At 39.9% G+C, this 16,743-nt stretch overlaps 4 protein-coding genes across 6 annotated transcripts; 3 read left to right on the top strand and 1 right to left on the bottom strand.

Annotated features, from left to right (window-relative positions):
• Positions 1 to 2,519: 2,519 nt before the first annotated feature.
• On the top strand, positions 2,520 to 3,998 carry LOC126791261 (F-box protein At5g07610-like). Its single transcript, XM_050517688.1, has one exon. The coding sequence runs from the start codon at positions 2,520 to 2,522 to the stop codon at positions 3,840 to 3,842; it is 1,323 nt and encodes a 440-aa protein (XP_050373645.1). The 3' UTR covers positions 3,843 to 3,998.
• A 1,849-nt stretch (positions 3,999 to 5,847) lies between these two features.
• On the top strand, positions 5,848 to 7,020 carry LOC126790825 (F-box protein At5g07610-like). The gene has a single exon (XM_050517177.1). The coding sequence runs from the start codon at positions 5,848 to 5,850 to the stop codon at positions 7,018 to 7,020; it is 1,173 nt and encodes a 390-aa protein (XP_050373134.1).
• A 6,163-nt stretch (positions 7,021 to 13,183) lies between these two features.
• Positions 13,184 to 14,509, top strand: LOC126790823 (F-box protein At5g07610-like). Its single transcript, XM_050517174.1, has one exon. The coding sequence runs from the start codon at positions 13,184 to 13,186 to the stop codon at positions 14,507 to 14,509; it is 1,326 nt and encodes a 441-aa protein (XP_050373131.1).
• Positions 14,510 to 14,892: 383 nt separating this feature from the next.
• LOC126791269 (protein LOL2-like) lies at positions 14,893 to 16,741 on the bottom strand. 3 transcript variants are annotated; one of them, XM_050517696.1, is made up of 4 exons: positions 16,638 to 16,736; positions 16,145 to 16,246; positions 15,522 to 15,631; positions 14,893 to 15,169 (listed from the first exon to the last, which is right to left on the bottom strand). In XM_050517696.1, exons 1-4 carry the CDS (start codon positions 16,723 to 16,725, stop codon positions 15,098 to 15,100), a joined length of 372 nt encoding a protein of 123 aa, XP_050373653.1. In that variant the 5' UTR covers positions 16,726 to 16,736; the 3' UTR covers positions 14,893 to 15,097. The 3 variants fall into 3 exon arrangements, with proteins under 3 accessions (XP_050373653.1, XP_050373654.1, XP_050373652.1); XM_050517697.1 differs by having other exon boundaries at positions 14,899 to 15,169; positions 16,145 to 16,252; positions 16,382 to 16,741; XM_050517695.1 differs by having other exon boundaries at positions 14,908 to 15,169; positions 16,145 to 16,252; positions 16,638 to 16,741.
• Between the last annotated feature and the right edge of the window lie 2 nt (positions 16,742 to 16,743).

The following is a 16,743-nucleotide window of genomic DNA, read 5'->3' as shown; positions in this document are numbered from 1 at the left end:
GTAGAGAAGTAATGGTTATTGTTTCCATTTCATATACAGAAAGTAAAATATTTGGGTAAGGAATACTATAGTACTAAGAAATCATTCAGCATGTGATTCATCTACTGGTGATTAACTTGTAAAAAATGGTTCGTTTTTGCTTGGGTCTTAATAGTCACAGAAATCTATTACTGTATATGTCCACATTCTGAGGTTATGAAGTCATTGGTAATGTAGTGATTTTGGCTGTAAAGGTTCCTTAACTTGGGAATCATATTTTTTTTATGGCAGCAGAGCAGTATCTAGTCTTAACTACTTACGATGTCAGAGTTATTTTTAGATCATCAGGTACATATATGATACATCTGATTCAACCTTATATTATTCTGATCATTCGGTGCAATAAGAGTGGCTTTGTCTACTGCTATCTGTTATACTTTTCACTCTTTGGACGATTGCAGTTGTAGTCTTATAAGTGGCCTTTGTGCTCAGATCTCCTTGACAAACACTCTTTCTTTGCGTCTTCTACTCTGATCGGTGTACAAAACTCTTTAAAAAAATTTAACAGATAAAGCTCCTTCTCTTTCCTTTGTTTTGGCTGTAATTCTTATTGTTCATCACTTCTTAGTTTGATTTTCTGGTTTTATGTTGTGGGATATGTGGAATGTGAATCATGAATGGTGCTTTTGTTAATTCTTGACGGGCAATTAAATTTATCTTCCTACAGTTGTAAGCTGATTGTTCTCATGACATTGCTAGGAGTCCTGGTTTGATTTGGAATTGTGGGAAGGTTTTTCCGATGTAGTGATAGATGATGTAAAATTTAAAGAATCAAATGTTTTGAGGACTAAAAAGTAAAATTTAAAGAAACCAAGACATAAGATTCTGATTCCCTCAGCTGAGGCATAGCGATGCTACAGGGTTCTTCTGTAGTATATATGCTTTAATTTGTTATGAATGAGAACCAGAATAGTTTCTGATCATAATAACCGAAGGGACTGTTGGACCATCAAGAATGGATTATCAATAATCAGAAGCTTTGAAGTTTGAACTTTGATTAGACCAAAAGAAAAAAAGCTTCAAACTTTGCATCTGTTCACTTGTTTGGCTGATATGTGAGTAAAGATGATTGATTTCTCATATATCATGGGCAAAAATGTTTCTGAATATGTTGGATCTGAAATGAAACAATAGTTCTGTGGAACAGGTATTTGAGGTTTCACAACTCCGAATTCTGGGCTCCAGCAGAAATGGATCAAGACACTGAAACAGTGAAATTTCTGTTCATTACTTGGGCTTACACATCACCAAAATACTACCTAAACTGACATAATCAGTCTTAAAATATGTTGTCAACTTTTAACTCTCTTTGTTGTGTTGGCCCTTTTGAGTTGTAGCTCAATGAAAACATGCAATTTGCTTGCTACAGTATAATAATTACATCCAGGTGTTCAATATAAACTTTTGGTATATGTTCCCTTCATTCTCCATGTAGATCATCCACTCAGTTCTTTCATTTGCATATGTATAGGGGTTTGCAGATATTGTTAAATTGTGAGATTGATTTCAAACTCTGTTGTTTGCTTTCTGTGTGTTAAACAAGCTACTAATAAGATTTTCATTGTGGAAAATTATTTCTAAACAAGCCAACAAGGTACTATAAAAAGGCTACTTCAACTGAATATTACTTTGACCAGGAACATCTCTTCCATTCCTCTGATTAGTTGGAATGAAGTTGATCAAAACATATATATGTCTGGAATTCATATAACTGAAATTTTTATTTCTTCAGTAGCAAAATCAATGCTTGGTTGTATGCTTCGCTTCCCCTCGATTTCTTTCTAAAGTTTTCTCAACAATATATTGCATTGCACTGTTTCAACATAATCATAACTTGATACTAATATTGTGATTTGAAAACTACTAATAAAGATACATTTGATACTTGGAGAAAAGCTTAAATTGTGTATGCTGAAAGCATCCTGGTGAATTGCCAGGAAGTGCTTCTGCTTCTTTTCCCACTAACATTTCAGCAAAAATTCATAGAATTGATAGAGCTGAATAATGTTACTCAATTTGTATATGGTTGTTTCACAAATTAATTTTCTGCTAATAAACAGATATCTGTAAACATTTTAATCTTTGGTAATCAACTGAGGAAATTTTGATCCAACTCTCACGTATCACTCACTTATAGTCTAACTTCCACAAACGCACCGCAGGTTAGGACTCGACCTCACTTTTTGTTCAATTAATAGTTAATATTATTTGGTATATTTTGAATATTTTAAAGTATATATTTATAAATATATTAAATTTAAATTATAAATTAACAAAAAAGATAAATCTGATATATGTCGATATATCTCTGTTATATTTTTATTTTACAAAACCGATACGATGCCGATAACCATTATTTAAACCATTGGGTACAACAAACTTGTTGGTCGTTTTCGAATATTTACTCAAACGCTGTCGTTTTGGCTATATTTCGCTCATATATATATAAAAGTGCGTCACTCTGGAAAGGCATTGGCAAGATGAAATCCAGAGCTCCAAAAATGTCATCAATGTCTTCAGCCGAAACAGTAGCCGATATCGATGAGCTTTTGAAGCAGATCCTGGTAAGGCTTCCGGCTCTATCTCTGCTCCGCTTCAAGTCCGTCTCCAAGCGCTGGCTCTCTCTCATCTCCGACCCCGACTTCCGTCTCCAAAACCCCAAAACCTCCGCTTTCTTCGACGACTCCTTCATCTCTGTCCACCTCCAACTCCAACAGCCCGGCCGGAACCCCTTCAAAGCCCTCCACGACTCCGCCCCCGACGCCTCCATTTTCAGGATCCTCCAGTCCTGCAATGGCCTCTTCCTCTGCCACATTCCCTACGCGTTTTCCAAACACCGCAAACTCCACCCCGTCTTCGTCGTCAATCCCACCACCAACCGATTCCGGGCTCTTTCCCCTCCCGGGGTCACGGTCTCTGAAACGATCCTCAGAAACGGCTTCGTCCGCTACGGCTTGGCTTTCGATCCTTCCAGATCACCGCATTACAAGGTGGTGTGCATCAACAGCTACCGCGACGGCCGCCATGAGATTGAGATATATTCGTCTGAGACCGGAGGGTGGAAGAAGAAGCAGCTCAATGCTCCTTTCTTCCCCAAGCCGATGGAGTTCGACTCAAGGAGCCGGGAGGGCGCCGTGTACTGCGACGGCGCGGTGCATTGGATAAGGAGCAGAGCGAATGCAGGCTTGAGCTGGGGCTCGATAAGGACGGGTGATGGTCCATGGTCCAGAGATGAGTGTGATGTGTTGCACTATTTTAACTTCGGTGAGGAACGGTTGGGGGTTGCTCCTGTGGCTCCTCCTGTCCCTTTGGTTGTCAAGAACATTGCGTTACAGGAGGGAGGAACATTCGGCGGGGATGGAATCTTCCCCACTGAGTGGCCGACTTTGGCGAGTAGGTATCTTGGGGAGTGTGGCGGGCGGTTGTGTTTGATTGAGACTTATAAGCATTGCATGACCGAATTTGATGTGATGGAGATGGAGAGTGACTATTCCGGATGGCTTGTCAAGTATAATGTTGATCTCAATCCGCTTGTCGCTGCTGCTCTTCGTAGACGCATTCCGATCGCTTTCGTCATCTTGGGGCTTGTTCAGGAGGATCAAACATATTTTGAGGTGGAGGGTACTTCAACTGATCTTTTGTTGCACTTGCCTGGTAAGGTCATATCTTATAATCTTGTGACTAAGACCTTCAAGACATGTGTTAAGTTAGCCAGAAGGAAACTTTTTCTAGGATTAGGTGATAAGCATAATGATTGGGAGGGTTTTGCTTTTCCTTATAGGGAGACTTTAGCTAGTTTGTGAGGATGGAATCTATGTATCCCATACATGATGTGCTTCTATTCCCATGTATGTTATGCTTTCTACTTCAAGTACTTATCTACTTATGACAGTGGTTCCTTCTGGGTTGTTACTTTGTTTGTAATCAAGTTATGCTTCGTATTAGAAAATTCAGTTACCAATTGCAATGTTTCTTGCAATGTTTCTTGCTGAGTTGTCAGTTTTTGTTGATTTCATATTCAAATTGCAGAGGGAATTACAGAAGATTGAGCTAGATAGATTTAAATTCTGGGATTGTGTAGATTACTGAGTTTTGATCCATGGATCTTGTTTTACCAGGTGTTCATTACTAGTGGAAATCTAGCAAATGTTTTAGCCAATATTTACTGTCCTTAACACCATGTATTTCTTACTTAATAGAATAGTTGTTATCACTAAGCTATTTATATGAACCGGCCCCTGACTTCATGTTTAATTCGGGGGCCGGCACAATCTTTGCATATCAGATCATTACCGGGAAAATATTTGAGTAAATATTAAACATGTTTTCTGTCGGGTATATCTTCTTTTGTCTAGACTTAGAGTTTCTGTCTATTATATGTTTTTTTGGTCTGTACAATACATAAAAATGAAGTCAGTATATATCTATCTATCTGATTCGTAAACTAGTTTTCTTGGTATAATAAAATCCATCCCTTCTGTCTAGTTTTAAGTTGATTGAAGTTATAGAATTATGTCATTAGCAGTAGAGAATTGTAATGGTCATTGTTTCTAATTCATATACGGAAAGTAAAAGGTCTGGCCGTCTGGGTTAAGCATATTTCAGTAATAATAATTCATTCAGCATATGATTCTCATATACCGGTGATTTACATGTAAAAAATGGTTCCTCCTTTCTGGGGTCTTGATAGTCATGGAAAATTGGAAATCTACTACTGGATATGTCCACATTCTGAGGTTATGAAGCCATGGTAATGTAGTTCTTTTGGCTGTAAAGGTTTCTTAACTTGGGAATAAATTTTTTTTATGGCAGCAGAGAATTATCTAGTCTTAAGTCTTAACTACTTATGATGTCATAATTATTTTCAGATCATTAGGTACATATATGATACATGTGATTCAACCTTGTTAGATTTCAGATCATTTGGTGCGATAAGTGTGGCTTTGTCGACTGCTCTCTGTTATACTTTTCACTCTTTGGACGATTGCAGTTGTACGCAGTTTTTTATTTGGCTTTTGTGCTCAGATCTCCTTTGCAATGACTCTTTTTTGTGTCTTCTACTTTGATCGGTGTCTCTAATTCTTATTTTTTATAGCTCCTTCTCTTTCCTTTGTTCTGTCTCTATTTCTTATTTTTCCTGACTTCTTTTGTTTGAATATCTGGTTTTATGTTCTGGGATATGTGGAATATAAATCATGAATGGTGCTTTTGGAGAATTACTTCTTGACGGGAATCAAGAATTTATCTTCCAACGGTTGTTAGCGGACTGTTCTTATAATTCATGAAAAATGGGATTGTGCTGAAATTGCTAGGAGCCTGGTTTGATTTGTATAAAAGTCCGTGACTAGACGAAGGCTGTCATTAGAGTGAGAATGCAAGATAGTAAAATGGCTAATTTACAGAAACCTTCGGAAATTGATCAATAATGCTAAGTTCAAGAGTGAAAATTATACATAAAACTATGAACATGTCCGGTGGTAACAGAAGAGAACTGCTGAAGACGCCAAGACATGCCACATATGTATATACACAATGTAGTAACCCGATATCCCCAAATATCCTTCAACCATATTTCATGAATGAATAGTTCGATGGTATAATCTCATATTGTACCGAATTTTGTAATTTTTGTTTTATTAAACTGAAGTCACTTTGCGTATTTGTGGACTTTAAGATATATTATGCTATTTTGGCGCATTGGGCCTGTTTTCCATCTCGTTGTCTCATATATATTGTAGTAACACACTAACACGGGACTTACTTCCAGAGAAAGACCAAGTTCTTCAAGAAAAAGAACCCTAGTTGAGTATGGCATCATCTTCAGCAGAGATCGTAGCGAATATCGAAGAGCTCCTCAGGCAGATCCTCATATCGACACCGGCTCTATCCCTGATCCGCTTTAAGTGTGTCTCCAAGCACTGGCTCTCTCTCATCTCCGACCCCGATTTTCGTTGCTGCCACAATCTCCAAAACCCTAATCCCAGCATCTCCGCTTTCTTCTCACCCCGAACCAAACAAGGCACCATCAACTCAGTCGGCATCTCGGCTGGTAATCCCTTTAAAGGTCTCACCAGCTCCGCTACCAGGCTAAGGATTCTTCAGTCTTGCAATGGCCTCTTCCTCTGCTCTGTTGAAGCCTCCGAAGAAGAAACAAACAGTCATCCCCGGGTATATGTTGTCAATCCCACGACGAACGAATTCCGGGCTATCTCTGCTCCAAGCCTTATGAACAAGGAGCAGATCTGTGATATGTTTGTGAGGTATGGCTTAGTTTTCGATCCTTCGGAATCGCCTCATTACACGGTGGTGTGTGTGAGTCATGACAAAAACTTCGACGAGTGCCACCAGATTGAGATATACTCGTCCGAGACCGGAACTTGGGGTAGGAGTTTCGAGATTCCTTTCAATGAGGACGAGGAGGGCTGGCATCTCGACGACGGGAGCAGAGAAGGGGCCGTGTATTGCAATGGCGCAATTCATTGGATACGGGACAAAAGGAGGGAAGATCACTTTCCGTTTTTTGAGGTTGAAATTGCTAAGATGGCTAGATATCAGAACTCAGTTGTGTTGCATTACTATGATATAGGTGATGAGAGTCTGTGGTTCACTGCTACTACTCCTCCTGTTCCTTTGGTTGTGAAGAACTTTCGGTTGAAGAAGAAGCACCAACTTCCCAAATTGATCCATAACTTTCAGTTGAGAGAGAAGAAGCACAACTATCCCGAATTGATCCATAGATACTTTGGGAAATCCAGTTATGGTTGTTTGTATATGATTGAGATTTTTAAGCAGTGCAAGACTCAATTTGATGTGATGGAGATGGAGAGTGATTACTCTGGCTGGTTTGTCAAGTCCCATGTTGAGACGCAAAGGGAAAAGGCAAGGCAATCTGTTCAGGCAGCGAGTACTCAGGGCCGACGGGTAGGTCATGGAAGAGGCCAAGACCCCACCATCAGGTTCCGGCAAGGGCGACACCCCTAGCTATCAGGGCTGCACCAGTCAGACCATTGGCAGCAGTGAGGTGTTATGGCTGCAACGAGATGGGACATTACGCCTCAGCATGTCCGAAACCGAAGAAGGCAGGCTGCCACCGGTGCGGGCAAGTGGGACACATAGCTCGAGATTGTACCCGACCTCTTCAGGGTAGACAGGAACGGCCGCAAAGACAGCTAACAACGGGCCAAGCTAGAGTGTTTGCAGTGGGTCAGCGAGACACAGGGGTGGAAGGTACATTATCACTTTTTGACTACCTTGCTAGAGTACTATTTGATACAGGAGCATCGCATTCATTCATTGCTAATTCGGTAGTAGAGATGCTAGGATTGATTCCTACACCTCTTGGGAACGCCTTATGTGTTACTTCACCCCTTGGAATGTCCCTTGAGTTAGAGACAATCTGCAATGCTTGTCCGATTGTGATTGGGAGTAGAGAGTTCTCTGCTTCGTTGATTGTGATTCCGGACCACATCTATGATGTGATCTTGGGGATTGATTGGTTGAGACCGCATCATGCGGTGATTGATTGCTTTGACATGGTGGTGTCCTTTCATAGACCCGGAGAGCCAGTGTTTCGTTATCGTTGCCTCAAGTCAGATAATGCCATGAGATCAGAAGTTTTGGCACATGTGGAGTCGGTGGATCAGAAAGTAACTATCGCAGACATTGTAGTAGTATATGAGTTTGGTGAAGTGTTCCAAGAGATACCGGGGCTACCTCCTCGAAGAGTGGTAGATTTCTGCATTGATGTAGTACCTGGTACAACACCTGTGTCAAAGGCGCCTTATAGAATGGGGCAGAACGAACTTAAGGAGTTGAAGGTGCAAATCGATGAGCTATTGCACCAAGGGTTCATTAGACCTAGTGTTTCACCTTGGGGAGCACCGGTTTTATTCGTGAAGAAGAAAGATGGTTCTCTGCGGTTATGTGTGGACTACAGAGAACTGAACAAGGTGACCATCAAGAATAGGTACCCCTTACCTAGGATTGATGACTTGTTCGATCAGCTCAAAGGTGCTACGGTGTTCTCTAAGATTTATTTGAGGTCCGGTTATCATCAGCTCAGGGTGAAGGAAGAAGATATATCGAAGACAGCCTTCAGGACCCGGTATGGACATTATGAGTTTGTTGTCATGCCATTTGGTCTAACGAATGCACCAGCTGTCTTTATGAGTTTGATGAACCAAGTATTTAGCCCGTACTTGAATGAGTTTGTTGTGGTGTTTGTGGATGACATTCTGATATACTCCAAGACACAAGAAGAACATGTGGTGCATCTGAGAACAGTGTTGCAGACCTTGAAGAAGGCGAGACTGTATGCCCAGCTAGAGAAGTGTGAGTTCTGGAAGGAAGAGATCAAATTCCTTGGTCATGTTGTCTCAAAAGATGGAGTACTAGTGGACCCGTCAAAGGTAAAGGCAGTAAAGAATTGGAGTCGTCCAAAGAACCCTACAGAGATTCGTAGTTTCCTCGGTTTGGCAGGATACTACAGGAGGTTTATCGAGGGGTTCTCTAGTATTGCATCTTCATTGACCAAGTTGACCAAGAAAGGTACTCCGTTCGTGTGGACGGATGCATGTGAGGAAGCATTCAACAAACTAAAGACCAGTCTGACCACAGCTCAAGTGTTGACGATTCCTTCAAGTGGTGGTGGCTATGTCATTTACAGTGATGCTTCGCTCCAAGGTTTGGGTTGTGTGTTGATGCAGCATGGAGGAGTTGTTGCTTATGGCTCGAGACAGTTGAAGATTCATGAGAAGAATTATCCGACACACGACCTAGAGCTTGCGGCAGTTGTGTTTGCCCTAAAGATTTGGAGACATTACTTGTATGGCGAGAAGTTTCAACTCTTTTCAGATCATAAGAGTTTGAAGTACTTGTTCTCACAGAAGGAGCTGAATATGAGGCAGAGGAGATGGATGGAACTCCTCAAGGACTATGACTTCACATTAGAGTACCACCCGGGGAAGGCAAATGTGGTGGCCGATGCCTTGAGCAGGAAACCGAGAGGTGTGGTGACTTCACTTATGGTCCAGGAATGGTTCATGCTCGAAAATGCATCGGAGTTTGATTTGATACCATTGGGAGGAGAACTAAGGGTCTTTCTTGGTAGTGTCACGGTGCAACCCACATTGATCACGAGGATCATACGGGATCAGGCGCGGGATAGACTCTCACAAGCTAAGTTGGCAGATCTTGTAGTTGATACGCTTGATGAGTGCCCTTCTGAGTGGAGAGTTGAACCCGATGGAGGGTTGAGGTTTGGAGCTAGATTGTGTGTCCCAGATTGTGATGATCTTCGGGAGGAGGTCCTTCGTACGGCACATCGATCACGTTATACCGTTCATCCAGGGAACACCAAGATGTACAAGGACCTATGCAGGCAATTCTGGTGGAACGGTATGAAGAAAGATGTAGCGGAGTTTGTATCGAAGTGCCTTACATGTCAGCAAGTGAAATCATAACATCAACGACCAGCTGGCATGTTGAAACCATTGACTATTCCTCTTTGGAAGTGGGAGCAGATATCTATGGATTTTGTAACTGGATTGCCTAGATCGAAGAAGGGTCACGATGCCATATGGGTGATTGTCAATCGGTTGACGAAGTCGGCTCATTTTCTTCCTGTGTCGATGAAGTACTCAATGGACGTGCTTGGGAAACTATATGTGGACGAGGTAGTGAGACTTCATGGTGCTCCAGTTTCTATTGTTTCTGATCGAGATGCACGTTTCACCTCGAAGTTCTGGGGTGGGTTGCAGAAGGCGATGGGCACCACCTTGGATATGAGTACAGCTTTTCACCATCAGACGGATGGATAGACGGAAATGGTGAATCAGGTGATGGAAGACATGTTGAGAGCATGTGTGCTGGACTTCAAGGGTAGCTGGGAAGATCATTGGAGATTGATTGAGTTTGCCTACAACAACAGCTACCATTCTAGCATTGGCATGACACCTTATGAGGCTCTTTATGAGGCGCGTGAAACAGTGTTTCTGAAGGGTAATTTTGTAATTTATTTTTACGTGCGGTAAATGTAAAAGTGATTTACGTACGGTAAATGTAACTTTATTTTACATACGGTAAATGTAAATATAAATTACTTTCAGTAAATGTAAAAAGTAATTTCAGGAGGGTAAATCAGTAATTAATATTTACTAAGATAGTATGTACTTTTGAATAGTATTTATACGTACAGAAATACATAAACAATATATACTCGTATATGAATACGTAATGGATGAGTATTTGTACAATAATACATGATTAGTAAATACGTGAACAATACTCAGTGAATAGTACTCAGTGAACAGTAATTCGTAAAACCAGAAATTGCTGAACATTAACAAATTATTACTGTTACGGCATTTAAAGGTTTACGAAACGTTTCTAAATTCTTTTCTTATCTTTTCAAGGTGATTGTTAAATCAAGGAAATGAATTATCTTCGGAAATTGTGGAATTACGCTCGAGTTGATAAGGTGAGTAAAATCTCACATATTTATGAATCTACCCTTGCGGTGATTTCAAGATTTTTGCAAGAGTTTTAAATATTGAAATACGACATGTATACGATATAGTGGATTACATATATATTGTATAAATGGTAATAAGTACATATATATATAGTTTGCTATATTATATACTGTTATGAATTCATTGGAATTGGTCATTTCGATGACGAGAATTATATGACGAGCATGTGATTTAATTTGTACAATATGAGGTGTGATTATTGTACGTGATTTTAATATGGTGTTTGTTAAACGTTTTGTTTTCGGACGTGTTTATGAATTATGACATGTATATGATATAGTGAACTATATATATATATATTGTATAAATGGTAAATAAGTACATATATATAGTTTGCTATATAATATACTGTTACTATTTTATCGTGATGATGTCATTTTGATGACAAGATTTTTATCGAGCATGTGATTTTGATTTGTACAATATGATGAGAGATTATTGTACGTGATTTTAACATGAAGATTGTTAAAATATTGATTTGTCTTCGGACGTGATTTTTGTACAATATGATGTGAGATTATTGTACGTGTTAGGCAAGTCGGAACCTAGCATGTTTGCCGGAGTACTGCATGTGAGGTAACGGGTGGTTATCTGCTAATGAGTACTCATATTGTTTTGATATTGGGTAGCGGGTGGTTGCCCAATATCGGTGGTGTACTACGTGAGGGGCAACAGATGTGTACCAGCGTTTATTAGTACCCGTATTATAAATGTATTTGGGTAACCAGAAGGGTTCCCGATTTCTCATGAGCACTTTCTTTTCATATGTTTGGGACAACCAGATGGGCCGTCCATTAACTCATGAGTGCATTTATATTTATTGATTTGTGGAATTTCGTATATTTGATATGCGAGTTATATTTTCATTTTACTCATACGAGCTATAAGCTTACCGGGTTTGTGTTTACAATCCCGGTGCACCAATTCGATGGTGTAGGGGATAATTCCGCAGGTGTTGATTAGTGGAGATTGAGTGACGACTCCGGAGACTGGAAGTCGTTCGTATTCTGCTTGTGGTGAGGTTTCTAGCGTGGATTTGTGTGTGAGAATTGGTGTGGATTTATTTGTGAGTTTTGTGAGAGATTGTGAGGATTATTACATTTCCATCTTATGTAATGTTGAATTATAAATTTGGGTTGTAATAATTGGTTTTCTGAGTTGTATTGAGAACTCAGTAATGATCCGCTGTGCATTTAAAACGATTTTGAATATTTGAGATTTGTTTTGGTGTTCTCAACTTTGAAATTTTGAGTTTTTAACATTGAAATTTTAGGATCATTACAGTAACATTCGAAAGACTACTTGATTATTTTGGTATTTTTGGTTTGATATAGTTCTGGAATAGACAGACGTATAAGGTGAAAACTCTGCAAACTCTAAACGCAACGTACAAATGGTACAATCTATAGTGATGTATTTCGTGAATGAATGCTGGGATATGATGCTCAAATGCACAGAAAGGAAATGAAGGAAACAAAAGATCAACAAAGTGCGATCCTTCAATTTCTCTGTATATTATCGAAATTGAAAATACAGTATTTTGAGTTGGTTTGGTCCTTCATTCGAACGACGCCGTATTCGCTCAGGTCCTCCGTAATTCAATTTTTTTGCTTCACGTACTTGCTTGCTTGCAGCGTTAATTCCTCAAGTCCAAATCTCTGAAAACAGGGTCTGATCTATCACGTCCAAACCATCAATATTAGGTTTTCCATTGCCCGTGTTGTAGGTAAACAACTCATCTACCTTTAGCACTTCAAAAACCGCCGCCATAGTCAACACGCCCAGAACCTGATCGACGAAATGTCCCACTGAACTGTCTACTCTTGGAATGCCATAATTTCCACCCCACATCAATTCGGGTATAGTTGTCTACGAAAATGCGGTTGCGGGTTGATTGTGTTAAGAGTTGATGAGCTTAATATGCACAGAGTTGGTACTCGGTGTCAGTGTCGAAGCTTGGGATCATATCTTCCAGACTAATATGCTTGATTTGCAGGAAGGTATGTCTCTTCTTTCTCTTTCTAAAGAGAACCACTGTGTTGTTCATAAATTTCAGGTGATCTGCATTAAATGCTGGTTTCTGATATAAAACCTAGCTGGAGTAAATGCGTTCAAGCCACCGATTGCGTGTCCTGCAAGTCAGCGGCTCTCCACTTGTTTTTCTGATTCAGATCCACAATTTTAGGATTAGAGATCTCAATGTAAAGTTGCTGCTGTTTATTCTTAATAGTTAGGGTTAGATATTTGATCCGAAATTATAGCTCTATTTTCTTTTCTGTTGTAAAGCTCAGTTCAAATTACAATACAAGAAACACATTCAAACTCATATTTATCTTTTATGTCTCTTGTTCTTATCATGAAATTCAACACTTTCCTCGATTAACAGTTAGATATTAATTTGTGGCAGTTGAATTATTTCAAGTAGGTCTCTCTGACTTCAGGTTTAAGACCTCGTTATGTTGATTTGTGGATTGTTATCTTGACAATTACGTCTTCTTATTGGATTGGACCTCCACTCTTTAAAGGGTTCCTGTCTCTGCCTCCCTGTTACCGAAACCCTAAAACTTTTTAACCCCTTGGTGTTGGGAGATTGAGAGTTCAGAATGTTCAAAATGTCCAAAATGTTCAAACTGTCATCCTCTTCAGCAGAAGCGGTAGCCAGTATTGAAGAGCTGCTCAACCTGATTCTTTTAAGGGTACCGGCTCTTTCTCTGATCCGTTTCCAGTCAGTCTCCAAGCACTGGCACTCTCTCATCTCCGACCCCGACTTCCGTCGCCACCACACACTCCAAAACCGCAACTCCAAAATCTCCGCTTTTTTCTCTCCTATAACCAATGAAGAAGCCTTCAAGTCCATCACTCTCGAAATCCCATCTGGCAATCCCTTCAAAACCCTCAACACTTCCGTCCCAGGTGCCTCCAAATTAATGATTCGAATTCTTCAGTCATGCAATGGCCTCTTCCTCTGCCAAATTTGGTTAATCAGAGAACCAACTAAACCCATCTATGTTGTCAATCCCACCACCAACCAATTCAGGGGTCTTTCCCCTCCAAGCGTCTGCCAAGAGAAACGTGATGCTTTTGTTCGCTATGCTTTGGCTTTTGATCCTTCCAGATCGCCTCATTACAATGTGGTCTGTGTGACCAACTACCAGCGTTATTATGAGAAGGGGCAACACAAAATATACATATTTTCATCTGAGACCGGAGAGTGGAAACATCTCGAGACTCCTTTCTTCCGCAGCCCCAATGAGGAGGGGCACCAAGTTTTCGTAGAGAGTGCCTTGAATTTTGACTTCCGGAGCAAGCTAGAGGCGGTATACTACAATGGCGCAGTTCATTGGATCAGGGATAGATATGTATCAAGTTTATCAAGTTGCTTACATGTGGATGGTAAGCTGGAATTCATGAGAAGCAAATCTGATGTGCTCCACTACTTTGAGATCAGCCAAGAGCGTTTGCTGGTCGTGTCGGCTACACCCCCTGTGTCCCCGGTGGTCAATAACATTCCACAAGGGATTAATAGATTTGGCCGCAGGACAATTACGTGGCCAACATTGATTCAGATATATTTTGGGGAGTGCGGTGGTCGTTTGTACTATATTGAGACTTATAAGCAATGCATGTTCCAATTCGATCTGATGGAGATGGAGAGTGACTACTCTGGCTGGTTTGTCAAGTATCATGTTGATCTTAATCCGCTAGTTGCAGCTCTTCCTGGACCGGATTGGAATTTCTTTACTGTTTTGTGCCTTTCTCCAAAGGAGGAGACCTCCCGAAGAACAAGCGATGAGGGTAAGGTCATATCGTATAATTCTACGAATGGGACCTTCAAGACATCTGTTGAGTTTGCTAACAAGGAACTTTTTATAGATCTCAAGCATTGTATTCGAAAGGATGTTACTTTTCCTTTCAGGGAGACTTTAGCCTGTTTGTGAGGGTGAAATCTTTGCATATCCTGTACATGATATGATGTTGGTATGTTATTTCTTACAACGGTTCTTTCTGGATTCTGAGTCATTCGTGGTTTGTCGTTATCAAATAATGCAATAGATTGTAATATTTACTAATTGATGCGGTTATTAATTCTAAGTAGTCGGCTATTTCTGGTTCGTCATAATCAAATTAACACAAGAAATTTCCAAAAAATCTAGGTCCTTAACATTTGGGACTCTGTAGTTTCCACTTTTGCATTGATGAAAGAGTGTTTTGTATGTCAACTGTGAGTAATTTTTCAACTGATTAGTTAAGTAATGTCAAATCCGTCTGGTTTTATTCTCACAGTTCAGAATGTGTTTCAGTTAGAGGTACAGCATTCTCTACAAATAAGACCAAAATAAAAATGGACAAATATTACACCGATCAAAATCAAATTAGAGGTACAGCATTCTCTACAAATAAGACCAAAATAAAAAGGGACAAATATTACACCGATCAAAATCAAAGTTTCCAAAACACAGTAGTACATTGCTTGATCAAGTTTACCTATATACAATTTGAACACATGCCTCATATAAGCTGGCTTTTTAGTGAACAGAATTGGATGGTGGAGTAGGTAGTCCTTGTTGAACAGACCATGGAGGGCGCATGTTGTGATCCTACAGAGAAACATTTCACATCAGTCGTAAATATGAACAATGCAGTTGAATTCTAATCCATTAGTAGTATGCTCATTAAGCGAAAAAGAAAATAAGGATTCTTTGTCAGGGAAACTAGCCGGTTCAAAGAGATCTTTATGGAACCAAAAGTTGAAACCATAGCTTCGTACAAGTGAGGTTTTACGTATGAACATATAGAAAAGGTGTATCCACATTATACAGAGTTTAGTGTTGTTCTGAATCTGAACCAATTGGACTACTGGAACTGATGCTTGCAAATGCATTCCGACAATAACAATCAATATGAAAGAGATTAGAATCTAAAGATCTTAAAATTAAATGGTGCACTTACCCTAATGTCTGTCACAAAATTGCAAGAGGAACACCTAACTGATGGAGCTCCATATGGGTACATCAGCAGCAATGTACAACTATCACATTTGACCTGGCCAACCTGATGGGCTGTTAAAAAGAATACAATTAAAAACCTGAATGTATTGTCATAATGAAACCATACACCATAGTTTAAAGAGCATAAAACGAGCTTTACTAGACAGATAGAGGTTCTGAAACTGTGATAATGAATTATATCTACACGAGACAAGCATAAGTATTGAAAATTCATGTACGAGACAAATCTAGACCTCAATCAACTCACAATCGAAAACCCTTCACCAATTTAACCTCATGACCTGATTTTTAAGTCTGCAACACTAGAAACAATACTCAGATATGATAGAGCACATTTAAGGGGGCAAAAATGCATTGATGGTATCACATCACCACTACAAATATGGCAAAACAGGCACTCAGAGAGATTGATCAACTTGTGTCAACCATACGGGCTAGAATGCAAAATGGCCACACAGTAAAGAAATTAACAAAAACGGAGAACAATAACCAGAGCTAAAGAGATGGCAGAACGAAACTGAGAACAATAACCGATTCATCAATGAAAGAGGAAGAAAGATAAACCTTCTAGCACAAAGTTGACAGTCTGACAGCACGAGCATTTGACGTGCTTGGCTCCTGGTGGGTATGTAAGCAGCCGGCGGCAAGATCCACACACCATTTGAGCTATTTCTACATCAGAAATCCACAATTGCAAATTGAGCTTTCACAATTTACTAAACCTGAGACAACTAAGGCTCTAATAAACATTCAAATGTGGGTAGTTTCAATGCTGATAGAAATGTAGTACAAAGTACAAACCAATTAGCTTCATAGCTAGTAATAGTAAGTTACTCAGTCTCACACTCTATTTTCACCCAATCTATAAACTCTTTGTTGCTATAATAAAAAGGAGATTTTTTGGGATAAGCAAGCAATAACCAATCACATATTGAAGAGAAATACATAGAACTCTTCAAGTTTCAAGTATGAGAGAACCCAAAACAAATGAGACCCCTGCGTTGAGTACAGAAAGATGACAATAACAAGAGTGCATATAAGTTGGGTGGGGAATGACCGGAAATTGGTCGCGACGGAGGTTGTGAAACGAAGGTTTGGGCCTCCGGCGGTGGCGCTTCCTCTACCTTGTGCTCTTTGGTCTCCATCGGCTGTTTCTCTGGAGT

This window comes from Argentina anserina, chromosome 4 (genome assembly GCF_933775445.1).
Source record: "Argentina anserina chromosome 4, drPotAnse1.1, whole genome shotgun sequence".
Taxonomy (NCBI): domain Eukaryota; kingdom Viridiplantae; phylum Streptophyta; class Magnoliopsida; order Rosales; family Rosaceae; genus Argentina; species Argentina anserina.
This window is presented reverse-complemented; position numbering and strand designations above follow the sequence as displayed.

Bases quoted from the DNA above. Each gene is read 5' to 3' on its own strand.
- LOC126791261 (XM_050517688.1), top strand. From the start codon at position 2,520: ATGAAATCCAGAGCTCCAAAAATGTCATCAATGTCTTCAGCCGAAACA.
- LOC126790825 (XM_050517177.1), top strand. From the start codon at position 5,848: ATGGCATCATCTTCAGCAGAGATCGTAGCGAATATCGAAGAGCTCCTC.
- LOC126790823 (XM_050517174.1), top strand. From the start codon at position 13,184: ATGTCCAAAATGTTCAAACTGTCATCCTCTTCAGCAGAAGCGGTAGCC.
- LOC126791269 (XM_050517695.1), bottom strand. From the start codon at position 16,725: ATGGAGACCAAAGAGCACAAGGTAGAGGAAGCGCCACCGCCGGAGGCC. The intron at 16,253-16,637 runs GTCATTCCCCAC...TTTCTGATGTAG, and splicing joins TCCGTCGCGACCAATTTCCG to AAATAGCTCAAATGGTGTGT. The intron at 15,170-15,521 runs GTAAGTGCACCA...GTTTCTCTGTAG, and splicing joins ATTTTGTGACAGACATTAGG to GATCACAACATGCGCCCTCC.